The 27,639-nt window shown below is 36.8% G+C and overlaps 1 protein-coding gene across 3 annotated transcripts; it reads right to left on the bottom strand.

Annotated features, from left to right (window-relative positions):
- Nucleotides 1-19: 19 nt before the first annotated feature.
- HLTF (helicase like transcription factor) lies at nucleotides 20-26,312 on the bottom strand. 3 transcript variants are annotated; one of them, XM_074878291.1, is made up of 24 exons: nucleotides 26,207-26,312; nucleotides 24,760-24,970; nucleotides 24,014-24,180; nucleotides 23,438-23,571; nucleotides 22,342-22,439; nucleotides 21,544-21,618; nucleotides 21,134-21,325; nucleotides 20,914-21,009; nucleotides 19,822-19,870; nucleotides 18,002-18,089; nucleotides 17,219-17,298; nucleotides 16,274-16,360; nucleotides 15,958-16,055; nucleotides 14,478-14,621; nucleotides 13,523-13,661; nucleotides 12,656-12,791; nucleotides 12,178-12,357; nucleotides 11,635-11,756; nucleotides 10,192-10,370; nucleotides 6,852-6,980; nucleotides 5,329-5,441; nucleotides 4,864-5,044; nucleotides 1,921-2,001; nucleotides 20-1,201 (listed from the first exon to the last, which is right to left on the bottom strand). In XM_074878291.1, exons 1-24 carry the CDS (start codon nucleotides 26,224-26,226, stop codon nucleotides 1,049-1,051), a joined length of 2,952 nt encoding a protein of 983 aa, XP_074734392.1. In that variant the 5' UTR covers nucleotides 26,227-26,312; the 3' UTR covers nucleotides 20-1,048. The 3 variants fall into 3 exon arrangements, with proteins under 3 accessions (XP_074734392.1, XP_074734391.1, XP_074734393.1); XM_074878290.1 differs by having other exon boundaries at nucleotides 22,342-22,442; XM_074878292.1 differs by lacking the exon at nucleotides 26,207-26,312 and adding an exon at nucleotides 25,420-25,434 and having other exon boundaries at nucleotides 22,342-22,442.
- Between the last annotated feature and the right edge of the window lie 1,327 nt (nucleotides 26,313-27,639).

Raw genomic sequence — 27,639 nt, forward strand, 5'->3', positions numbered from 1 at the left:
ACAGACAAGAATATTCAACTGAGATTCTTCAGTGCTGTTTATTACTTTGCAGTACATGAGGACATAAGTAACCTACCAAATTCTTCCTCTATAATCAAGATGCACACAGATCAGCATTCCATTAAGACATATGTATGGGACTGGAAAAGCACTTAGCAGTGCAAGAAAACTGTTAGAAAGCTGACAGCTATTGAAAAAATTTGTTGTTCATTTTGCTAGGGCTGATTCACTGACAAGCGAGTGGGCCATATTATACTTTGCATATAGCACAGCCATATTGTTCAAAGTGTGTACAGAAGTTATTAGAAAGTGTATTATCAATACAATTATCAAAGCCTATGATTCTAGCTTTTTATCCTTTACAAAAATCAGTGGACTTCTGTTTAAGGGAAGTAAAATATTAATAGAAAGTGTGTTACAAATTTAAGTACTTCATTGTTACTAGCTCCTGGGAAGTAAACAACAGAGGAACTCCCCGCTGCACCTGTGTATTATGCAGAAATAGTAAAAAAAAAAAAACCAAAACTTAAACTTCTGAATTAAACACCATCTTTGAACATAATCTGCAGAAGTAAGAATTCCTTATGAAGCACTCACTGACCACCTATTCTGAAACAAACAATCCAGATGATCTCTTTGGTTATCAGGAAACACTGGGATTGAAACTTGAAGCTAATTCATTTCTTAAGGGTTTTGTCTGAAGGACAAAAGACAGATTATTTACCTTTTCACCTCTAAAAATAGATTAAATTCTTGCAAGTTAGAATGCATTAATATGCATTTCTGTTTTGAGGGATTTTTATGTATTCTTAAGTGTTGTACATAATAAGCAACATTTCGAACAAATGAACACTGGAAAAATTCCAGGAGTGCAAAACAAGTTTGTGCACTTCCACGTTAACATTTAGGAGCAAATTAGTTTTTGTAATCTCTGAAGCATTTATGTTTTTACCACAAAGACAGCAAAACTAAAAGTTAGCATGAAACATGTAACTTGAAGACCAGTATTAATTAAAATACATTATTTACTCAAAATACCAGTTTCGAGCTATAAATCAATTAGAGCCTTAATTTCATTAATTTTGGTTTGTTTTACTTCACTTGCTGAAGGCTTTTTGGTAGCAAAGGCTCCTGCTGCAAGTTCCCTCTTCTTGTTCTGAATTTTCATCATATTTTCTTCTACTGAATCCTTCACAATGAACTGAAATACAAAAGAAGCCCCATTGAAATGAAGGTGGTGTGGGTTTTTTTAATTAAAAGTTTAGGATGAGAAATTTACGTACTTTGGGGAAAAAAAAGTTAAAAAGCTCAGTAGCATAAAGCACAGTTCCATTACTTTGTTACTACTTTGTAAAGAACACAGAAGAGGAAAGCAGTTGGAGGAAAAGCTTTGGCAATTTAATTTCCCCACCCCACCCCCTTTTTTTTTTTTTTTTTTTTAAACACTTCTTGGAAGGGTATCTGTCTCTTCTTTGCTACTTATATTCAAGAGAACCTGTCCAATTTCCCCAAGTAACATTTTTGTAACTGGGTATTAATGAGACAGACCAGCTGCTCTTCCGCAGCTAAACAAGCTGCTATGACAAAGCAAAAACATTCTACATACCTTCAAGACACTAAACTGTAATAGCCAGGCTATGCAACGGCAATACTACCCCAATCTTAGTTGCTCCAAATAGCTCAACAGGAACATCTAATTTCTGTAATTATTATTTCACAGGCAATAGGTTATATTTAATAAAACCTTACAATCCAAAGCCCACACTTCAAAAAAATCACACCACAGTTTTTAAGTTTACTAGTGAGACACAGGATGTCGCAATTCTTTTAAAAATACAGTAAAGCTTTTCGGAACATTATTTATTTATTCCTAACCAGAAAACTGTTCAAAGAGATCAAACAGATCATCTCTCAGCTCACCTTTGTAATAACAACATCATGCTTCTGACCCAGCCTGTGACACCTGTCAAAACATTGGTCTTCTGCAGCAGGATTCCAAGCCTATCAGTAGAAGCAAAGAACAAGTTAAATAACCTCCCTTCAAAATACACAGTACAATGCGCATGGAATCACAAAGAAGTTATTGTACCATCACCACTTGAACAAGCATTGCTTGCAAATTAATTACTCCTAACCCAGTGTCTCACTCCTTAAGTATCCCACTGTAAAGAAAGCTTTGAGAACTTCTGGTTATATATTCATAACCAGTAGGAACTTCAGGTATGATTTAAAAATTAAAGTTTGTCAGGAGTCAAAGAGACATCAATCTCATTATCATTTTAATTCTGAAATAAACACTGCATATACTGTCTCAATACCCTTTTCCTGATAGCAAAATCTAAACCGGCTGAACGCTGACAGTTATTTATCAGTAGACTAAGTCCCTTGACTATTCAGAAATAATCACCAAGTTCAGTAAACAAGAAACTTGCTAAACACAAAATGGTAGTGTAGCTGTTCCTACTTAGGCTTAAGATATAACACTAAATATAAGGATTTGTGAAATGCCAAGTCTGCACTCTGTGTTTTTCCAGCATGTTTCTTCTATCTAAAGGTACAGTGCTACTAGTTCTCACAGAACAGATGCTTAAATCTAACTAAAATGTAATAGTGATAAGCAAGTCTCATGCGGTGTGCTCACCTTGCCATCTCACCCACATACTGAAAGTTATCTAGGAACCCTTCTTAACAACTCCTTTCTGTAGAAGGGGGGAGAAAACAGCACTAGGCTAGCACATTAATTTTAGATTCTAAGAACCTCTGATGCCCAAACACACTTAAGACATCAAGCTGCAAGATAAAAGCCAAAACAGGTCTTGTTTCTCCACTTTAAGGTAGTGAGAAGTGCAACAAATGATGTATCTGTCACTGCAAGATGAACATTCCTGGCAAGCTATGTACAGCAAACCGTTCTAATGTTGACCTCACTGTACAAACAAGATCACGGCTTGAGGAAAGACCCAGCCCAAACATGCACAAGCATGTTCCATTCTGCCTTTGCTGTAGTTTAGGAGGACCAAAGTGTACTACTCTCTTATCAGTCCAAAGAAAACTGAATTGCAATACCTCTATGCCTTTCTGCAACGTCTCATAGAAAGAATACTACATTTCACACGGGAAAATACAGAGAAGCATCTGTATAGTTGTGATACTCTCATGTTAAAGGTTCGTATTTCTTCCTAAAGGTGAGAATTCAGCAGATATGATTGTATTTAAACAAACAATTAAAAAAAGGGAATAGTCTATGGTTGGATAAATGCTCCTCCTCCCTTGCACTGTGGTACAACACCTCTCAGAGAAAGAATGCAGACCTCTAAGCTACAGTTCTACAACAGATCCACAGAGCTTGAGTAGGAAAACTAGTTACTCACTGGCTCCAGAGGTATTTCTGCTTCTTAAATCCTATTATTGCTGCTAATTCACTTCAAGAAATGCTAATGCATGACTAAATCTCATTTGGCACTGAACATTCAAAAGAGAGATCATAAAGGATCACGTGGTCCCACTGTCCCTTCAAACACAAGTAGTCAACCACTGCCACTTGGGATGGTTACCATCATGGGATGGGTACCAGCAGGGTGAGAAGTTGTTTGATGGTGTATAAAAGCTGCAGTTATATTTGGCTCTGGTTTGTGAGTTATAACTATATACTGTAATGTGGTAACTATATACTCGGTGTTAACAGTGCATAGCTTATCTTCTTGTCACAGGACAGTGTATGCGTTATACCTCATTAATTATCTTCACAGAAAATGAGAATTCTCTGGGATGTTCCACAAGTTTTCTTATTCAGAGAATCTTTTTTTTTAAAAAAAAAAAAAAGGCGCAGTTGGACTAGATGGTGTTGTAGGTCACTTCCAACTGAACTATTCAATGCAACACACACAGAAACAATGCTAGCAAAGATGTATCACAATTCATGAAAAATCTTTTTCCAAGGCAACTTCTCCAGACTCTCATATTTAATTCTTCCAGTTTATTAAGTAAATAGCTTTTGTCTTCATGCTGTTATTATCAGTAACCTGATGTCCAAGCTAGTACCTTTTCTTTACTGTTGGTGTTAACAGATGCCCAAGTCCAAAGCAACACTGTAATTTTCATTTGCTTTGGTTTTGTTTTCAAGTGCACAAACTACCAAATTCATCTCAGTTTCCAACTGCCAAAAAACTAGGACATCAGAGTAAAGGAGTAAATAGTGGGGAAGGGAGGAAGTGAACAGAAAAACTTTTGATTTTGTACAATGACACAACAAGACATGAACCAATTCTGTAGAGAATACCAGTTTGCTATCAATTAATGTAATTTACATTTTTATTCCTTACAAATAATTTTGCATTCCCAAGTGCTTTAATGAAAGGAAAAAAAACTTCCTAAATTCAGATCTCACCATCTTTTTCAGTCTCCTACAACCACAAAAAGTAACCTCAGACTAATGTATTTATAAATAAATTCACAAAAATAACAGAAGAGACTAGAGCAGAGAAGCACCACATTATAACACAGGAGAAAATACACTGTTCCTGAAATTCCACTATGGCTTCTGAAGTTATTAAATAGAACAAGCAGAAAACCACATTCAAAAGTATCAGAAAGAAAAAGAAAGAACAGATGTCAAATGCTACACTGTAAGATGTCAAACCACTCTGTTAACAGTACTACTAGCATTCTTTCCATTCACAGTAAATAAATGGACAGCACAAAAACATGCCAGGGAAACAAATTAAGAATAGCCCTATTTTCCCTTTAACAGATACTCATCAGTGTGGTTCGTTCTCAGGCGGGCTTTCCTTCCACCCCTTAGGAAAACATCAAAGGAGCTTCATCTAGATTAAGCCAGATCATTATGAACAACCCATCACTCACAGGATCCATTAAAAACACTCGGGAAGCTGCTGTCAGATTTAATCCAACTCCACCTGCTTTCAGAGACAAAAGCATTACAGTTGGGGATCCTGCTTGGCTGCTTTGGAAACACTGAATTGCTTCTACTCTTTTCTTCTGTGCCATTGATCCATCCAAACGAGTAAAGGCAAACCCCGATTCTCTGAAGAGAAAGTAAAAATGTTTAATTTAACAATCCATTTTCTGTGACAACAGGAAATAAATACATTAAAATCCTGACATCTACTTTGAAATGCATATTTAAAATTCTGCATTTAACAGGAGATACATTAAAAATAACAAGAAAGAGATTCATGGCTTTATTCCTAAGTAATTTGTTCCTCTTCTGAAGTTTTAAAAATCAGAGAGATACTATATTCTTTGAGAGATCTTTCTAAAACACCGTAAAAGCTCATGTTTATTAAACATGACAGTAGTTCTACTTACTTCAAGGGATTTTCTATCAGGGACAGGAAAGTTGTGAACTGAGAAACAACCAGGCATTTAGCATTTGGACTATCCCTCCGTAGTTCTATCAAAGCGTGCATGAGAGCGTTTATCTGAAATCAAATGAAGACTTATGTAGCTTACTCTCACTTGGTTAGATTCTACTCCTACAGACGCTTTGATGCAGTTCACATCACTTGAGAAATCACTGTTCAGTAATACCTTTTAAACAACCTAATCTTACATTCTGTGAGTAAGGTTTCTTTTAGTTTCCAAAGGAAACTAAGGGTTGAGCACTTTTAATGGTCATGGACTACAAGGTGATTGATGGTGCTTTGGGGAAGAAGATTCACAAGCCCCTTTTTCCAGACGTACCTCCTGCTGTCAGGAGTCCCCTACCTCCAGGGTGTATGGAAAAAAGGAAGAGAGTACTGTAACTCTGGAAAGTAAGGCTTAAGCAAGAGACACCCACAAGGCAAGTGGCTCTAGTGTAGCAATACTCAAGAACCAAGAAAGGCTTCCCCCAGGAATATTCAGGCAAATAAGCTAAGCAAGACCCTTGGCGAGGTATGACAGAGGATAAGGAGGCACCAGAAGCACTCTTGGGACCAACATGAGAACAAAAGGAGCAAGAAATTGGATCTGAGGCAGAACCACATTGCCAGTTTTCTCATGTAAGGTTTAGCTATGATGAAGTAAAGAACCACTAACTAGAAAATGCAAGTAACTGCACCAGGTTTTAAAAAAAAAAAAAAAAATAAAAATCAATTTATTCCAGAGCACAAGGTTCTCAATTAGTTCTTAGGTCTCCACAGAAAGATTTTTAGGGAATAAATTTATAACCAACTTTTGAAAGAACAACAACTTAATTACAAATTAAAATTAAAAATGTAATGTTTCAGAAAAGCAATCTCAAAACAAAAAGATCAAAGTACAAGCAGGAAGATTTAATTTCTGGCAGTGAATGCACAGTGAAGGTGAGGTAAAAAATGATGTGGCAGCCCTTGAGAAACAGGTCTGCAAAGTAAAATAAGAATCTCACCAGTTTATCTGACAAGTGTTATATTGAACATATGATGCCCATTTAGTCTTCCCCTCTAGAGCAGAATATATATTCTTTAGACAAGTTTTAAGAAGGATTTATTTATATTTTTAGTTTCCAAAAGTGAATTAAGAGCTGAATAGTTTCAGTGGTTATAGAACTACTCTCTCCTCAGAAACAGAAACAAAAGGCAAAGCAACAGTTCTTTTACCAAAAGTTTTATTATACGCATCTATGTACTGCACAATGACCAGCATCAAATTACAACTGGTGCTCCTTTTGTCTTGTTTCCCTGCTGCAAAATTTGTCATGAGGTTTTATTACACATTTTCTCCTGTGCTGGCTAGATATGCTGTGCAGACTTCTAAATAATAAAGTACGTTATGTGTATGTGAAGTATGTACAGCATATTTACATAAAAATTCTAGAGAGTGCTCTACAAAACCATAATGAAAGCCAAGTAAAACACAATGGAATGTACCTTTGAACTGGACATCCACTCCTGATCAGACTTCTTTCCATTACTGGAGTCTATTTCTTCTTCTAGGGGACATTCCACCAAGTGCTCTACCCGAAGCTCATTCCTACAGAGAGGGCATTTGGCATTTGGCTACAAAAAAGCCCCAATAACATTAGTAGAAACATATTAAACCAAATTATTTATAGTGAGTACAAAGCCCCTTTTATGAAATTATTATATTGGTGTTCATACAAAAAATCCTCAAGGAGCACATTAATTCTTGTGACACATTGCTTTGTAATTTCTCACATAATAATAAAAATATTTTATTTGTGAGAACATTAAGGTGACATAAATGCTACATGTTTTAAAAACAATCAGCCTTCCTTAAAAGTGATCTTCTTTCTAAGCATGTTTGTATTTGAAATAAGCAGCTCAAGATTTAAAAGCAAGCAAATACTTGGGCTATTGGGAGAAGACTATTTAAAATACCAGAAAAATAAACCATCTTTCAAAGACAAGATCTTTCTTAGTTACAAACAAAGAGTGACCTTTTACCCTTTTTCTTCAAAGCCTGCACAGAAATAATAGCAGTCTGATGAAATATGCTTTGTCAGGGCCAGACACAGTGTATCTTCTCTTTTTCCCCCAACAGCCATGAGAAACGAGACATAATTTAACACCAAAAGCTTTTTTCTCTGAAGCATACTCTAGATAATGCAAAGTTTAGAATTTATACAATAGCACTTCCATAGGACTACTCACAAAATTTAACAATAGACTATGTGCACTGTACAAATTCACAACTTTGTGAAGCAAAAATGACAGACATGAAAAACTTCTGCCTAACAGAGCAACCCTTTAAAATTAGCTAACTCAGTTTATACAGCAATCTGGCCACAGAACCAAGGCATCTTTAGACAGGCTGCAAACAGACCTCACAAAGCAGATGAACACTGGGGGCTGCTAATCTGGAGCGAACCTCTAGCAATTAGAGGTTGGCAGTCGTAGTCTGCATACATGAATTTATTGCAGCAATAAAGATATCCTTTCATGAGACAGAATCTTAACACAAACAAATCTGAAATAACAGTCTCCAAATCACAGTTACAAATGAACCATTCCTGATTTGGCAGCAATCCAAAAATCCTCCAATAATGAAACAAAATAAATTAACGCAAATAAATCTGAAAAAGTTTTCTGCAAAAAAATCCGAACAGTGCTCATAAAGACTTTTTTTTTTTTTAATAAAAGGCTCACATCTTTCTGCATCCCTTCTCCAATTTAGTACTGTAATTAAAAACAACAGAAAACCCAAAACACAACTGAACAATGACAACACAAATGAAGACTTGCAGGGAAAGCATATAAAAGTGAAAAAAAGTGTCTCACAATCAACACCTAGAAGAAAAAGAAAGAATGTTTTAATGCATATCTGTCAAGCTTTTACAAGAATGCAGTTAAAACAGACACTAGATTACTGTAGAGATTTTATAGCTTTATTGGGACTTCTGCATAGGATCTTTACTTACTTGCACAACTCTGAAGCTAGCCTCAATAAAAGACAGAAATGAAAGTGTTAACTCTCAAGCTATTAACTACTAAGTTTTTCCAATTTCAGTAAATACATTTAGGTTAACATTAGGAAGATAAAATGGTGTCCAAGTTTGTACTGAATTAAAGGCCAAACTTTTTCACTTAGCAGTTTTGTGTTGGCAGCTTCACATCCCATTCCTCACTGATGGCTTAACTATCTCACATTTGTATTAATAATGGAAGCCACAGGCATCTTGCCTGGAAGAATCCTGTTTGAACCCAAGCTGTTTTGGGGGTGGGGTATGTGTTTGTTGGTTTGCTTTGTTTCTAAGGTGGTAAGTACTTTCCTGAGCTACTTACTAGGAGAGAGTTGCACTGTAACCACTGAGGCACAGGAACTACCCAACCAAGATGCAGGACTAGGACAAACACCTATCCCGTGGAAACACTGAATTCCCCGACTCCAGAATCTGTCAGTTTTTTGGCTGGAATCTGCAAAAACTTACCTGGGAATTGACTTAAATGAGAAATAATTTTGAACATAAGACAGACTTACTCACTGCTTTATAAACTCACAATAGTTCAACTTCAAAAGAGCAGAATCTATACCCACCTCTGTTCAGACTTCACTGCTACGAAATCAATCTATGGAACAACGTGGAATTGGACAAAGGCCCTAGTTCTACAGTTTCCAAGATCTTTTCTAGGCAAAGCATAGTAAATAACCTGTCTGTACAGCCAAGTAATACAGATTCCATCACGTCATAACCCGATTTATTTCTCTGCACACCTGAAGGTTGAGTAGGGACACCGACTCTGCTACAGACACATCAAGAACCTCTGCACTGAAAAAAGGCCTCTGCAAAGTGCACTTTCCTTAGAGAATAATTTCACATCACTAGTCTCCCTCAAAATTATGAGAAACTCTTGACTGGGATATCTGTGTCAGAAGCTTGCATGTCTGGCAATGAAACAAAGTCAATCTACAGGCCAGGTAGACACCACTTCCTACCTTTGTCCTGTTAGGCTGACTGATTATGCACAAGCAGGGACTTCTTTGTCCCCTGCTGGCTCCTACAAAGAACACCACCTAGGTTTAGCCTGGCACTTGCAGCTCTACCGTGGCTGAGTAGGAGGCAGAACAATTCCAGAGAGTGAGTGCAGCAGCACTGGGTTCAGATGGTGAGACTACCACACTATCCGATTGCCCTAGAAAGGAAAGGGCAAACAAGAAGGAAGAGTGTAGCTTAGAAGCACGCAAGAAAAATAAATACTATGTTTTTCCAAAAAAGCAACCAAAAGACATTCATCCAAGCTTATTATAGAGAGAGTCCAGAGAAGGGCTATAAAGATGACCCTCTAGCAGGGCAGCTATCTCACTGTAGAAGGTTATCAGCTTGGAAAAGGAGAGGAGACATTAATTTAGTTTAACAGTCAACTTCCAATACACAGCTTTGGTCTCTTTTAAGCACAATAATACATACACACATCACATCACACACAAGCAGTGAAGAGCCACCCAGCCTTACAGAGGTATACAATGCTGCTCTGGATGCCATCACTTTTACCCTAGAGACAAAGCTAGGTGAGAACTAGGGAAAAGGTCCTTGAAAATACTGATGGGCTCTAATACTGTTCAGTTTGACAGCTACTCTCTCCATAATTTGACTTCAGGCCAATACTTTTTATAACCCAGCTGATAACTAGGTTTACACTGTTCACCATTTATGATTTAAAAGAACAATAGCTAGATGGACTTCTGGTGATACCAGTTCATTGCTTTTGAATAGCTATTACAATTGACTGTAACCACAGAACAACTAACCTGCTCACTTCTGATGACTTCAAAAATACATGGCTTACAAAACACATGCGCACAGCGTGTTATCACAGGAACAGTCAGTGATTCCAAGCAAACTGCACATTCTTCATCTGAACCAGAGCTCAGAACCAACTTCATTTTATTCACTAAAGTCTCATGCAGTTCTTCAGGAGTTTTATTATCTGCAGATACAGAAAGATACTTAAAAAACAGATTTCCATAGAAGAAACACTCTGAACTGGCACTCATCAACACAGTTCCATTGATCAAAATGCAATTAGGACAGTTTATACACAATGAGGATATAGCCTACAATGTGTAAGAACAAGCTGCCAAATACTAGAGAAAATTCCAACCTACTATTTCAAAACACATTAAGAGTAACTCACTTGGAGAAATGGTAACTAGAATTCAAAGAACATCAACTGCATGCTCAGTGATAAGTACACATGTGACACAACGCCTAATAGGAACAAGCAGTTTTCATATGGTAGCTGTTCAAGTAGTAACAATACTATGGAGATGACACTATTTATATTTAAGATTGCTTTATTTTTTTAGGTGAAGAAATTCAAATAATACTTGCTAGTTAATTTCTAAATAATTATTGAACAATTATCCAATCAGTTCTCCATACTGTATTTTTCAGGAAGATAAATGACAATCTTCTAAAAAAGGTTCTAACCATATCTCATTGGCCTTTTGGTTTACTAAAAAAACAAAAAACCAAACAAACAATCAAACCTGTACCAATGGCATCTCAAAATAGGATTTTTCAAAAAAAGTATAGTATTTCAAACAGACTATACTTTCCTCTGAAAGAAATGCATGTAATTTTTAACGCTATGCAGCTGTACAGTTCTGGCTTGTCAAAATAAAATTTCACTCTCAGCCCTCTGTGTTCACCCTTCCTTACAGCTGTAACAAAGTCAACAGTTTCCTATTCTGCTGAAGAGGCAATGGTTCTGCTGACATGGCTACCAATCTACAAGCCATTACCCAAAGCTCCTCTACATCTTCTCTCCTGAGGCAAAGAAAAAAATTTGCTGTAAAAGCACTTCTGTAAATTATTACAACAACAGATACACTGCTTTTTAACAGGCCTTCTGCATTTGGCTCTGCAGAGGTCCTCTTTGGTCATTTCTGTATGGGCTGTCAAAGCTTATTAACTCCTGCTTCTAGTCTTTGTAACTACTCATACTTCATTGTTTTTGTTCATATTTGAGTATGTGCTCGATACGCACTTTAAAACATATCCAAACATGTTACGGTACAAAAAAAAAAATAAAGGTAACAAAGCTAGAAGTAGGTAAAAGCTAAAAACCCAAGCTGAAAAGAAAAGGCTGAAGGTAGAAAGCTTGGAAAACATACGAACATGTTTCTGTTCTTGAATACAAAGTGCAAGTCCTGGTTTTAGAAACACAGGAACCAAAAGCATTCACTCACCAGCTGAAAAACTAGAAGATGTATTTACACAAAGATGAGGATGACAACAAAGCTGCCTCAGTCTGAGCAGGACACCAAGGATGTCAGCATAGTGAGCTAGTACAGTCCCTTCACTGAAAAATCTGCATGAGAGTTTCATCGTTAGTGGGAAATGCTACTGCCTGAAGTAACAGATGACATCAAGTGATCACGTTTAGCTGTTAGAAGTATGTTCTGATTTTTCACTTTCCTGTTTGAATATATTTTTTCAAATCTTCTCCTGAAACAAGTTACAAAACACTACCAATAGTATGTTCTACTAGAAGAAATGCTAACATGGCAACAAAAATTTTAAGGCCATTCTTTACGTATATCGTATCCCTTTCTGTTTCTCGCAAGACAAAACTTCAGAACCGAAGAGATGCTATGCTAATTTGCAATTATTACCTTACAGCATACAAACTGACACACTTGGCTACTAGAGCTAACATAATCAAAATGTCCGAAACACAAGCTTGTGGTATCAAACTTCAGCCTTCAGGATTAAGAAAGCCTTCTACTTACCTGCTAATAGCAGCCTTGCCCTCCTTCTTCACGGACTGATAGACTTGTCTCTCTTCCTCTGTAAGCGTAACATGCTGAATAAGCACTTTACGTTCAGGTAACTCCAAAACAGGTTTTCCTTTAACTTTACTCGTTTTAGTTCTTCTAAGGGTAATACTCCTAACCAGAGACTGTAAACGCCTAAAAATACATATATAGATGACATATTACTCAGCTGGGGTTGGTTTGTTGGGGTTTTCTTTTTCCAGTTTATTGCATAAGTACATGTTCTGTATAAAATCCAAGACCAGTACTACATTACAATTCATTAATCTGAAATATTAAATAACACAAGTTTATTAAATAATTTGAACTAAAAAATTGAAATAAGAACTGATGACACATGCATTTCAATTTTAATCATGAAACACTGATTTGTCACATTGCCCAAGCACTGCCAGTCATAGTCGCTGACAGATCCTTTGGGAACACTTCGTACCCAAGTCCTCCTGCAGTTCCCATTGTGACTGGACGTTGAATTGTTCTGTGCCACCACTCTCGATCAGTAAAAGGTTTCAGTTTTAAGAAGGAAATAAGAGACCACAAATCCTTTACAGAATTCTGAATAGGAGTCCCTAAACAGAAAACAAACAAGCAAAAAGATTGTAAAACCGCAAAGAAACTAAAAACCACTGATTTTTAGTCAAAGTGAAGGTTCTGTGCTTTCTCCAAACCATACACTATGGACAAGGTCTCTCATAACTAGACTGACATGTCATTAAGTATAAGACTTTTTTTTGTTTTTAAATTAAAATTTTACAAAAGACTTAAAATATGTAAGAGAAAACTGCAGCGCTCGGTGCTAGGAAGACTTGGACATTAATCTTTCCATTTCAGCTTCACCAGCAGCGGTTACATCATCATCTTTAAATTACGTTTAAGGATCATATGCTTGCATGGTCCCTGGCAGTTTTTAGGATGACTATTACACTTCAAAAAGCTACTGAGGTTCAGATAAGTATGTCATAGCGTGAGCTTCTAACCAGACATAATGTGCCAGTTCATAAATTTTTTTTTACTTGCACTTCCACCAAACCTGCGTATCAAAACTTATTTTAAAATACAAGCTGAATAAAAACTAAGAAAAAAAAAAAAAAACAAACCACAAACCCAAGCAAACAAAATAAAGAACAACTGAGACACACCTAAATCACTGCTCAAAGACAAGTTTAAAAACATTCCAAATGAATCTGAGGCAGGACATTAACTATACCCCAGAAAAGTGGAAACACTAAGTGGGAAAGACAAGATGGTGTAGTATGAACATGATTTGCACTGCATTTCCTCTGGTGTCAAAATATTTTACCTGTAAGTACCCATCTTCTGTGTCCCTCCAGATTTAAGGCAGCTTTAGTTTGCTGAGCATTTGGATTTCGTATAGTGTGCCCCTCATCCAACACAATTCTCAGCCACTTGACTCTGTGTAAAGGGCTGTCACCTCTCATCTGAAACACAGTATTTTTTTAAATCTTTGACTAAAATTGATAAGTTTTTATGCAATTTGGATTAAGCAAGCCATTAATACACCAATACCACAATTAGTAATGGATAGTATTTATTTGCATCGTGTTTATTTATCAGCACAGAAAAGCAAAAGTAAGCATGAGGCATTCCTTCTTTTAGATTTCATGATTCCTGGAAAATGCTTAAGTATGGTCTTCTCATATTTAAGTATGAGGAATGAGCTACAGTAAAAATAAGATAAGCCTGAAAATAAGAAAGGCTTCAAAGACAGAGAGGTATGGAAAATGGATCAGAGAGAAAATTAAAAGTTTATATTATATTTAAAGATGTAATCTTCAGGCTTTTAAAATGGACAGAATTTCTATGAAAACATCACTTTACAAATTCATCTCATGAAATGAGCTACTTGGTTGTAGCCCATCTACAACAAGAACTATAGAATTATATATTTATATGCCTCATTCTTTGAATTTGATAGGGGAAGGCAGAAGTGGGAGCCTCATGCCACTAAGATTCGGGAAGATTAACATACTTGCCGTTGTTTTCTATCCTTAAAAAGTCTCCTTCTTAAGCTGTCATAATTGCAGCCAAGTAATTTTCTCTACAGGAGCAATCAATAAAAAACTCCCTTTGTTACCACAGCGATCCTGTAATAAAGTATGTAAGGTAAAACTACAGCTCTAACCTTTTGATTGCCTACCAGAATAGCACTTGAATATACCACCATCGTTAGCCCAAACACCAGGAGTCTTGAATAGTAAGGGATCTTCAAAGAACACTTTTTCTCATTTACTTACTCCATAATCAGTAGCTAAGATGTTGTATGTTGTCAGTACAATGTCTTGTTCTGAAAGAACCGATGGGTCTTTGCTACGGTCAGAACCGTAATAAACATAAATATTTACATTAAAATCTTGGTGGATATGTTGTTCAAATTGGTCCTGAAAGAAAAGTTATCAAAGTCATCCAAAAGATACTGTGTTACTACTACATGACTGTTAGAATAATATTCTTGTAAGGTGCTTAACTAAAAACCACTTCCTCTAGCTCTGTGATGTTCTACACCCACTTATATAACAAAAGCAATTTTAGTTTGGGGTTTTTTTTACCTCTCCACCCAGGTGAGAAGAGGGACCAGAAGCAGTCACACCTCAGTCATTAGTAACAGACACTCTATCACATTCTGGTAACTTGAGCTCTACTTCTTGCAGAGTGCTAACTCACATCCTGATGGTATATGCACTTCAAAATCCACTGTTCCTCCCAAACTTTTATGGAAGAGCTTTTATGTTTTTTCACTTTCTATCTTCATCTTCTCTTTGTTTATTCTTTCACTATTCTTTTACAGCTTGTTCCCCTTACTGAGTTAACCACCTAAGTTTTAACATAAATGACGGCATGATGGCACAATTGTCAAAGTATTCATTTTAAAACCAGTGTTTACATTCCCTACATTTGTTCTGTGAAGCACTCAGCATACAGTAATCCCAACAGCCAGTAAAAATCAACTTGGTTTCTGAAGCACCAGACTCACAAGTTTTCTTTTCAAATACTTAATTCAGTTTTGAATTGAGGAAGAGTATTTTTTTTACACTATGTTTCCAAATTATATTATTTTAATGTTTTACCTACAGTCTAAGATTGTTTCCTTTTATTAATGTTCTAAGCACTAACAGCAAAAACTTCCAAATAAAACATAACTTGAAAATTAAAGATATCCCCTTAATATTTGTATTCAAAATGTCATGAAAACAACAAAAATTAACTAATGCAGAGACACAGATAGGAGGGCCCTTCAGTCTGTTCTCTCTAGCAGACCTACTCCCACAAATCACCAGCAGGATCACCAAATTGCTGAACATCTCAAGTAAACAAAATGTCACATGCATTATCAATAAAGTCCAACAGTATTTTATTCTGAGCATGCAAGAAGGAGGACCAGTCTCCTCCACCTTCCTCATCTGGTTTAAGGAGTTAAACCACATGAGTTCCAGAAGTGCCAAAGTGAACCTGCCTAGTCAAAAGCAGGAATGGAAAGTGAGCTCACTCATTTCTGACAGTGGTGAGCTTGCTCCTCATGGAACCACACTCTCATTACACTACTATTGCAGTTTTTTCATTTCTATCAAATAAACCTCCCTTGTGAAAGCAGCTCTGTTTCACAAAAAAGGAAAACCATGACCTTTAACTAGCATGAGAGACTACAGGGAGTACTGTTTCTACAGCATCATAATCAACATATATCACATTTACACATTAAAACAGCTTAGCACTTACAATCCAATTGCTTAGGACAGAGAGCGGACATACAATCAGTGTTGCTCTGGGGCCATCATCAGAATATTTCTTCTCAACTGACTGAATGCTAGTGGTACCTGAGAAAACAGAAGTCATATTTAGTGATGTAACAGTTCACTTTAAAGCAAAGTAGAAGTTCAAGAACCTTATGGTTCCCTGAAGCCCTTCCTAAATTTCTTCACCTGAACAGCATCAAAGCAATTTACAAAGACATAAGCTTCATTTATTAAGTCAAATATGTATGTCAGCTTCAAAACACTCAGAAATTAATATTATCTGTTTATCCCTTCATTACCTTTTCTCTTTCTTTGTCTTTTTAAAGTAGATGACGGCAGAAGAGCAGAAGCAAAGCATGTATCTTCTTGGATAACACAGGAAGTTGCTGCAAAAAGCCACACAAACATGGATTTTTCACATCTTGCAGAGCATATGCATGCATTTATTTTTATGACACGTTTCATAAACGTCAAACCTTTTAACCAAATTACTTCTCCAATACAATAATGTAGAATATCTCAAGATGGAAGGGACCCATAAGGATCATCGAGTTCAACTCCCTGCTCCTTGCAGAGCTACCTAAAACTAAACCGTATGGGTAAGAGCATCATCCAGACGCTCCTTGAACTCTGACCAGCGTGTGTGCAGAAATAAGGTATCTTAATACATCTATTTCAAGTTATGAACCTTCACAGGAATGCGGTTTACCAATCATTTAGAAAAAATAGTTTAGCATATGTTTCATACCAAGTGAACTTTAAACCTAAACTTAACTGCTTACTCCAGAATACCTGTAGCACTTCATTTTTTTTCCATGCCAGATACTTAGTTCAACAAATGACGTGTTCTTGCCTATTCATGATCACATTACAGGTATTTACAACAAAAGATGGATTTAATTTTTTGAATTTGTTTTTCCAACCCTAGTGCCCTGACAAGTCCATGTCACATTCTGAAAGCCTCAGTAATTCCGTTTTTCACCATCTGTTTGGCCCTGCTCATAGCTTGTTACTCTACCACTCGTTCAGCTAAGGACATAAACTACAGCACTCAGGACTAAAACATTGCTTTCCTATTCAGCAATTTCTAAAATTTTCTGCTTAAAGTTTTGGTTGAATAACAAAAAACCCCAAGTAGTTTAATCCCTTTTCCAGTTTATTAGAAATCCTTTTTAGTTTGGTTTCAGAAAGGAAAACACCAGGCATCACAGTAACCAATTAAAAAAAAATTCCCTGCAACTTACTTTCTGTTTGTTGCAGTAGCCATTCTTCAGACTCTCCTAAATCACTTCTTCCTGAATACCTGGGTTTCTTGGCTTTATCGCTAAGATATCACCATCAAGAAAGAAAGAAAAAAAAAAGCAAGTCAAATCCACAACTCTACTACTGCTTGAATTTACATATTAAATCTCAAGAGCATAAAGCAAATGAACTTGATATTGCAAATAAGATACCGCTGTGATTTCAAAGTTTTCTATTTAGAAGGGTTAGAAAAAGGGAAAGCACAGAGCTGCAGGGTCAATCATGCTCATAAAACTTGGTACAGATGATCACTGAAGTTCACACCAGTTATAAGAGGCTAGTGTGGTGGGAAGGTTCAAACACACTAGTAAGCTTCACAACTTCATCAGCCCAAGGCTGTCTCTGTCAGAAGCATGCCTGTGAAGTATTTCTTAACCACTTAAAAATCCCGTTGATACTAGAAGAAAGATTACTTCACAGCCATTTTTTTTAGATGCCACACACTGATGTTATGAGACACCTTCACTACTGCAGACATCCAAGCATGCAGACACACAAGCCACATTGAATGAGTTAATGCTTTTTAAATATATTCCAAAATGCAACACGGACAGAGAACACTCACGATAATAAATGTAAGCTGAAGGATAGCATACTGAAAGATGTGGTTAGAGCAGGAACATGTTTGAGGCTGAGGTTAATCATAATCAAGTACCACTTTATTTTTACTCAAAATCTATGTAGCAAACCAACAACAAAAAAAAAAGATTATTCCAGCTATCTACCTTTTTGGAAGACAACTTGAGTATTTCAATGGAGTAGTTTCAAACTTTTCTGCGTTAGAAACACCAGGCTCCATCACACTGCTAGAGTCTTCATCAGGAAGAAATTGGTATTTATGAAAAACATACATAGTCTTCAGCTTGGTTATCAAACCAACTTTAGCATAACTTGATTAAGAACAAGTACAAACTTCCTTCAAAACAACCTTAGTTCTGCATGGGACAAGATCCTGCGATCACCAATGAAAAATGAGAATACTCTTAAAACAATCTGAAATCTTTACAAAGTCGTAAAACGTGTACTGAGTTTGCAGGTGGTCAAAAACAAACCATCAAGAAAAGAGGAAAAACTAAATGTAAGCATTGTGCTGTTAACAGTAAAGATAAAGTTCTATAAAGAAGTTTTAAATAATGCTAAATAGTAAAGGCTTTTTACAGGTCAAACCTTACTAATTAATGATTTCTACATTGACTGAAACTAAAGGAATAACAGCAACATTAACAGCAAAAAATGTGGTAACATCACAGATGCACATGTGGGGGTTTTTGGGAAGGTCATTTTGTTTTGTTGGGGTGAAGGTCTTCTATCAGGCACTAAACAAAACATCACCTCTGTGCTCTGCCAATAGCATACCAGAAGCAAATGCAAAAAAGAAAACGCATTAGGACAGAGTTCGTAACAAAACTGAAAGCAACAGTGCTTGCAGAAAGAGTTTTGCTATAATTCAGGTAAGTAAATTCATTCTTGAATTCCACATTTAAACTTCAGGGTTGTTTTTTTTTTAATATTAAAAAAGTTTAATACAATCCTGAAATATGACAAAACTTGCAAAGACTCGAGAAACAGGCATCCATCTAATGTACAATAGAATGAGAAATGGGGGTTTGAAAGACATAACCACTTTTTCAGATTAAATAATACTAGAAGCAGGCTCTCCCCTCACTGCTGTAAACAGTATCTTGTTAAAATGCTTAATGCTCTGGAAAAAAAAAAATTAAAAAAATAATCAATAAATATCTTGGATGCTGCTAGACATTTAAGCTTTGGTAAAGGTTCTGATTTTCCAGTGACACTCATACTGACCCCTCGAACGTCTGCATGTTCTCCCTTCCAGAGTACTGATAAAAATAACTTTCACCATAGACAGCTCATACTAATGTGTTCCCTCCTTGTCTTTGCCTTTCATTTCTCTTGTGACATCAGTTAAGCCATCTGTATTAGAATTCCTTGCATGGGAGGACAGTGAGGGAAGGTTATGGAAAGAAAACTTCAAGCTTCGTACATTTCTTTGGTCATTTTCAAGACCATGATGAGTTACAAAACATACTAACAGCAAGTACAATTTTTCATATACATCCATAAATTACCCCAATACAACTTGAAAACTACAAGTGTGATAAAATCCTTTTAAATACTTGTCATTTGCTCATTACTTAAAAATATTTAAAAAGAAAAAAAGTGACTTAACACAGAACCTAATTACAATTTTATTACTAACATTTACTGTTCAAACAAAGAAGGTTCTAACAGATGCAAAAGTGATCCTTTTTTATGCAAAAGGAAGGAAAAATTGAAAGCAAAAGGAACCCAGAATCCATTTCCTAGACATGGTAACTTTCCCAACAGGGTGCAACTTTCTCACAGAGCGCTTAATCTTCTCATGTGTCAACTGAAACATCTCTAAAGCTATGTTTTAAATACTTCTCTGAGATACTTAGCTTGTCAAGAGGTTGTGAAGACTAGCACTGACCACATACTAAGAGTGCCACAGGTAATAAATTATCATGCAAACATTACTGGACTTTTCATAGTTTGATGTCACCTTTACATAGTCTGCGTCCAACGCTGTTCATGTTGTTAGTACCAGCTTCCTATTGAGGAATGGAAACTTTTACTCTTTAATGTAGCAACTGGAAAAAAAGCCAATAACATTATTACACTAATCTGACCAGCAATTAATTACTGCTCTGAAGCATGGAAGACTTGCTCAGTGGCAAATCAGACAGTCACTTAAAGGTGCTGAAAAAGATATTACATTTTATGTTGGGTTTTTTTTGTGTTTTTTTTTTTTTCTTTTAGTAGCCACACACAGAGTTCAAATGAAACTGTAGAGAGGCAGAGAAACTCGAACTCAGTCTACACAGCTGCCTGAGGAAGAAAACACACTAATAACATTTCCCTATTAATATTCTGAGGTCAAACACAAAGCATTATTTTGTTCAATTTAGATGAGTATGGCCAACCAAACCCCCAGCCTTAATGCTGTCAGGGAATATTACATAATAAATCACCTAATCCTAGTCTTTAGTTTATTTCATTGTCTTGAAAATCATGTCATAATGAAAGCAAAAGGCACTTGAACTACACTAAGAAGTCTGCACATCAGTGTTAGTTCACTAACTGTAGTTTCCCCTCCTCTCTTCAAGTGTTTGGCAAAAACATAAACTGAGATTTATTTATGTACTTTAGAGCAAGATTCTCTGCTTGCTATTTTGGTTGTTTCTGGCACTTCCTCCAAACTACACAGGAACTATGCATGTACACCCCCATTAAAAAACGCCACTTCTATTTGTGCAGTCACAACTTGCCTATAGGAGAAATTTGTAAGAAGTTTAAGAATTTGTAAAACTTAACATTGAAAAGTGTTTATGCCTTCATAAATTCTTCCTTGGGAGTATACTCAAGCATACACTCCTAAGATAACACAGTCTACAGCTCCATTACACACTCTGAAGTAATGCAGTCCACCTACCTTCAACTAACCTACCCTATTCTTCCTCTTATTTGCTGTACTTGAATAACTTTTTCTACAAAATGTATACAAAGTTCACCATACAGAAAGATACTAGGCACAGGGTTTTTTACTAACTGCTAAATTAACTCTTGTTAAAACAATCTTTTTCTTTCATCTCACCTCACAAAACTTATCATTTGTGATCCTTTCAACAGGAAGAGGCTTGCCATCTTGAAAATTTGTGAGAATCAATGCAATAGTAGTAAGCGTTTTACCCTGCATAACAGAAAAGAGTATAATATTTTCCACAGATTAAAATGAACCAGATGACGAACCAATAAGAAACATGCACACACGTTCTGTATTAAAAAAAAATTACAGCTTTGTTAAGTATTATTACCAGTCCCATATCATCAGCCAGTATTCCTCCACGAACATTTTCAGGTCGCTTCTCTTCTGCAAAATTTGTAAGTATATTGTAATAGAAGTTACTTCTCTCTTCCCAAAATGGTGGCAAATCATTACTGTTTTCACGTGAAACCATCCAAGCTAATGCCTGCTTCTGATGGGGAAGCAAGAGTGTCCCAACAGTCTGCAAATTAAAGAAATACATTAAGCACTATTCATATGTTAAATTTGTGACATATCATTTTTGGAAGAGATTTTTTTTTTTAATATATAAAGTCCTTTGCATCTACTGAATTTTTTTTCTGATTCGAGCATCTCTTGTGTCCAGGCAAAGCTAAATATGCATCTAGATGTTTAAGTATTTATATTTTTATAGAAAATGGTTTCTAGCTTAAGAAATACCTCTGCTCCTTCCATTTCGCAAGTTTTATCATCTTCCTTGAGATCCTCAAACAATTTGTCAAATTCACTTTTAAGCTGCATAAATGAACACAAAAACTGCAATTAAAATTACTGCAATTAAAAATAACCTTGCTAAATAATCAATGCCTCCATTAAATTACAATTACCTGTCATATGGTAATTAGTACAGATAGGACTAGCCCTTTAGACCTGATTTGCTGGAATATGTTTGTTGTTAGCTACTGCTATATAAAAGCTAAGTTCAATCTTTCCAAGACAAACACATGCCAATACAACCAAGAGCTTGAGAAGGGATGGCTAAATGTATTCACATTCTTGTACAACACTCACTAAAGTAACTACTTCACTCTAATTTGAAAGAACAAATGAAAAGCAAAGCCAAAAACAAATAATCACCCAACCCTTCACGTATCACCCTGGGCCAAATCTGAAAATAAAAGTCTGGAAGTCTGATTTTATTTTAATTTGAGAACTTAACATATTTGTTATCTGGTAAAGTATTAGGACAGAGAAAAGAAAACACACAACAACATAAAAAAATTACTGAACAACCAAAACCTCACAAAATTACATGGGACTCAAGGCTGTCACAGCTAAAACATCTGTTTACACTATAAAAATTAAAAAGTTAAAAAGTTCATGATGACTTCAAAGCAAATCTGTGGTTCAGAAAAGGTGACAGACTTCTACTTCACCACCACTCTTATTAATGAAAAAGTTAAAGGCCCCCACTGTTAAAATTCCAACTTCCAAATGTTTTAAGTATGAAATGCAAACCTGTTCAGTTGTCAACTGCACAGCAGCATGAACCGGAGCACTGTAACTTGGACCAGCTCTCCCAGAAATCCATTTTGATCCAAACCTGCTTTCTGAACCTACTTGCCATTAAAAAGATAGCATTCTGAAACACAACTGTATGATGACTTCCCAATCTCAACCTTCACTGGCTCATTAGTAACAATGCTGACCAGATGGTGGGCTACGAGACAGTGTCTTTCACTATTTGTCTTTTAGCCTCAATTATCCTTTACTTTCAATGGGCCACAAAGGCTTGCCACAAAGCTTTGTAAGACTCACAGGCAATGAGCTATGTGTTGGGATCCTTTGAGATGGCAACTGTGTTACTTAAAAATTGTGTTACATGAAATTTGACTTGGTAACAGTATGATGACTGATAACGCAAAATCCTTTTTCACTCCAAACTCTTTCTCTGTTAACTATGCGCAACAGAACCTGTAAGATAAAAACTGAAATCTTGCTATATATAAAAAAGATCTACCTATCCCTTACCAAACGTTTATTTCTGCACGCATCCTTACTCCCGACTACCACTGCTTCAACAAAGGCTAGTTCCAGGAGCACAGGTGCTTTTTGTGCGAGGCTGGCTCTGCATAGCATCGTGTCTGCTAAGCTTATTTGTTTAGACATCTCTATTTGCTCACACCTCACTAGTCAGATACATGTTCTAGCACTCTGCTAAAAAGCAGGACTGTCCCTGAAACCCTCACACTATGAAGAGGTCTAACCTGTTTCTTAAAAAAATATTTTTCAAGTCTGGAGAAATGGAGGGAATCATTATGAATTTTTAAGGAACTTACGGAATCGGGCCATAGAACCTCAGAAACAGGTTGCTCAAATGCCTCTCCAGCTGTTGGCAAGTAACATAAAAGATAGGATGCAAAAGTATACTTCCTATCAAGTCTAAAATTAATAGCTGTGGGCTCTGCATTAGTCCCCCAACTAAGTTAAAAAAATCATTTTGTGAATGACAAGACTATGACAGGGATTAAGCCCTTAAACATTTCTTCCAACAAGTGGCAAATTCAATCTGAATATTTTAAAAAGGAAAAAAATCCCAAACTTCAAGACTTACCTTTCAGAGGAGGAGCCAATTTAAATCCATGCTTTTTTAGTTGATCTAGTACTGCTTCCCTGTTTTCTTCTCTTCCCCAAAAGCTCATTTGTACAGGCATGGTAAAGACATTTTTTGCTCCATAAGGGACAACCCTGATAAAAAGCAGGAAGAAACCCCACAGCAGTAATCCTTTAATTGTTTAATTTTTTACAACAAACCTTGTTATTTCTTCAGCAAGAGGTACTCCAAAGTCTTTATTTTCATTAAAACACAGAATGTGCCAGATAGGTGTTAATATACCACAGAAACCTTTTATACAAATCACCACATCCAGTTAAATTAAGAGTTTCACAACAGTCTTTAAGGGATTTGGCATCCCTACATTTTATCATATACAGGAAAGAATAAACTGTATGCAAGTAGTTCAACAGAAGAATAGTGTGAAAACATGAAGCTTCATTCATATTATCAGGAGCTGTCATTTCTGTCAAAAGAGAACACTTACAAATAGTTTTCAGAATTTGCTAGTGTAGCAACAAAAAACATTTCCATTATTTATACTCATGGAATCAAAAGCATAATCGTCACACTTACCCTTCAACTACTGCTAGCTTGCTGTCCATAATGCCTGCCAATGCTGCCGCCAGTTCTTTTTTTATATGGCCTACCTGGTCTCCATTCACATTATTTACTCTCACTGCATTTTTATCATAAGGATTATTAGGCTCCCTCTGAAGTGCAACCATTTCATTGTTATTAACCTAACAAACCAAAACAAATGCCAAAACCCATTAATTTAGTTGCAAATTACTTGCAGAAATATCTAATATACATTTACTTAAATACCGTGAAGCTTAAAGATTAACATGGTATATCATTCTGTTCAAATACCTTACTATTTATTCAAAATACCAAAAGCATTACAGAAGAGCTACCTGATAGCTGTCAGAAATTTCAAAAGTATTTCTGAAAGCAAGAACTACCTTCAACTGCTAACACATTTTGTAAGCAAATAAACATCCCTTTTTGTTCATGTAAACAGTTCAAAGACCTATCTAATTTCTTGTTTTGAGTCACTTTCATTTGCCTTATGTGGGTGAGCAGAGCTACCAAATAACTAAACCAGATTTGAAAGCTTGTTATCTTAATTAAATTTTGAATTAAAGTTTTAGATTAAGTACTTCCTATGAAGAACATGGAATACAGCAAGTTAGGGAAAAAATCTATTAAAATTATACTTGGTCAAAAGTTCTAAAGATTTTTGGAATTTAATTAAACATTTTTTTCCCTGAAGCTGACAACAACTTTTTCTTCTGCTTTATAATTTATCATGCACTTACAATCCCTGTGTAGTATCGTAATCCAACAACACTTCCTCGCAAAGTTCCATATAAGATAGCTGACTCTGTATCCTCCTCTGTTCCAGAAATGTCACCTACAGAGGGGAAGTCTTCCAACCCAAGACTGAAGTAAAAGTCAGAAGAGGAAAACCAGGAATAGTTTCTCTCTCCTCTGCAGATGTTATATTGAGAGCGTCCTCTTGCAGGATCTCTGCAGAAAGGCAAAGTGTGAAATATTTGTCAGTAATAATAGAAATATGTTTTCCTTGTAATCTATTTTACCTCGTGATATAAGGCTACCTAAGAACCCGTTTTACAACTTTATTCAGATAGTATTTACCTGGAAACATTCAAAAAAAGTTTCATATCAGGAAAAAACTTTGTCATTTTTTAAATTACAGCAAAGAGCTGACAACTGACTAAACTATGGTATTTACGCATTCCGCCCCACCTTCTCTCACAGATTATCTTTGTCAACAACATTAAGAATTCCCCAGTTACATCTCTTAATTATACCTGTATTTTCCTCACAGCAATTTTTCTCATCTAAGAGGGAGATAAAAAACCCCGTTTGTAACTGATTAACTCTGTATTACTTCATGCCTACATCCACAAAAATTGAAACACTAAAAACAACTGTTCTCAACATATTAAGCTCACCTTCACACCTATTATTAATACTTTCTAATAAACTTCAAAGATAATGAGCTACTCCAGCCTAACCCGGGTAATTACACTACGTGTCTCTAACACAAACTTCTCTCAGCCAGGCTCCCATTTTGGTGAAGATACGCCTGGTAACTCACGTTGGTACATACTTAAGAGATGGAAACACCTCTGGTCACGCATTTAACACGTGTCTGAGTGAAGATCGACATACTAACAGTTGTTTTTAATCAAGTAACACTAAAATCTCAGCATTAGTTGCAACTGATACATAATAATCTTTGTTATATCCCGAAACTATCCTTCTGTGTTATTGGATTAATTTAAGAGTACTGCGAATTAAATAACTACTTTGCATATCCTAGTTATTCAGAGCTAGGCATAGTAAACTTTTGGTTTCTTCCGCAAGTGGTATCTAAGGCTACTGTATAACGGGCATTCCGCTTTCTCCGACAGAAGAAAGGAGCCGTTAAGAGGCGTTGCTCTGGGCGGGCCGCCGGGGAGCCAGCCAGGGGGTAACCAGAGGCCATTTTGCCACTGCCCTGCGCGAGACCTTTCCGGGAGCCCCGCCAGAGCGCAGAGCCACGGGGAACGGCGCCCCCGAGGGCCGGACGGGGCGGCGGAGGCCCACAGCCCTACGCCCGCCGCCTCGCCTCGCCCCGCCGCCCCCTCATCCCCCGCCCCCGGCAGGGCACGGCGCCGAGCGGCCGAGCGCAGGCGGGACCAGCCGCGATGCGGAGCGGCACCGGCACGGCGCCCGCCGCCCCCACCCCCGTCTCACTTGGGCAGCCTCCGCGACATGGCGGCTGCAGGGCGCCCGCGGCCCGCCGAGCCCCACGAGCGCTCCCCCCGCCGCGGCTGCCCGGCCACGAACCCGCACTCCGCTCCCAGCACCGGTACCCGCCAATCCCCAGCAGAGACGCCCTCGCCGCTGGCCAATGGAGGCACGACGGACAGGAAGGCGACGCCCCTTCCCTGCCCCGCCGTCAGCCGCCTTCCGGCGCCAGGGGGCGGACATGTCAGGTGCCCGCTGCTCCGGGACTGCAGGCCCTGCCCGCACACCCTGGGACCTGGCCAGGCCGCTGGGGGCGGGAAAGGAAAATCTGTTAGAAGGAGTGCAGAAAAATTCATAAATTGTATGCTGTTGAGAATCGTTGGAACTCACCAATCACTGCCGTGGTCAGTGATAATTAAAAGCATTCATACCCTTACAGGATAGAGCCTTTTGAAAAATATTTTCCTGTCACTTTAAGTGAAACCGCTCTGAAGTTTCCTACAGCTTCTCCCAAAAATTTTAACCGAATGAGCTGTAATTTAAGTCAATTAGATACCATTCTAGAGTGCTGTTGCATTCCATTAAATAATTGAAATACTTCCACAAATTCACGGAGGCAGCTACTGCTATCCATTGAAATAAGTGTTTTGTCAAAAAGGGATTTATGCAGCAGTCTTCTTGGATAAACCTGGATGCTAGATGAAAGAAAATTATATAGTTTTATCAAAAGATGCAAGTTAATGTAAAAAAAAAACAAAAAAAATACCAGTTTTTCAATTACTTAGTCTTAAAACTTTGCCAACAAACTGTATAAAGACTATCATCAGGGCAAACTGTCCCAGTATTAAAATCTAATGTATCTGATGTCTAAATTTGTTACTCCGATTTCACTACTGTTTTAGCTACTATTTCTGGTAAAAATGAGAAAGAGGTAATCACACTGTTCTTGCTTAACAAAAAGAAAGGAGAAATTCATTGATGATCTTCATTGTAAATATCGTGAATCATTGCAAGGTGGGGTTTTTGTTTGCATTTTTTTGTTTGGAGGTTTTATACTTAACACGAGAAATACTGTTAATTACTGCACAGAGTACCTTGTTTTGTCTGCCATTTACAAAAGGGTAATATAAAGAAAGGTCTAGAAATTAATAAATTAATGTAAACAATGTTAGTAATGTTAATATTTTAATCTATAATTTCCACTGTAAGAGGGAACATTTTTTTAAAAAAGTTAATATTGTACTCTATCTTCTTGATGCAGCTGAGAATAAATGAGAGTAGCAATTTTCTCATAAATTCTACACTGCGAAGGAATTGATAACAAGCATTAGATCTTAAGGGTCATTAATTATTCATTAGTATAGCCTATATGGTAAGAAACTTTGATGAATCAACAAGAGGTACTGATTAATGGAACTCCACAGTACTTACTACCAGAT

The sequence above is a fragment of the Strix uralensis genome, chromosome 9 (genome assembly GCF_047716275.1).
Source record: "Strix uralensis isolate ZFMK-TIS-50842 chromosome 9, bStrUra1, whole genome shotgun sequence".
In the NCBI taxonomy this organism is placed as follows: Eukaryota; Metazoa; Chordata; class Aves; order Strigiformes; family Strigidae; genus Strix; species Strix uralensis.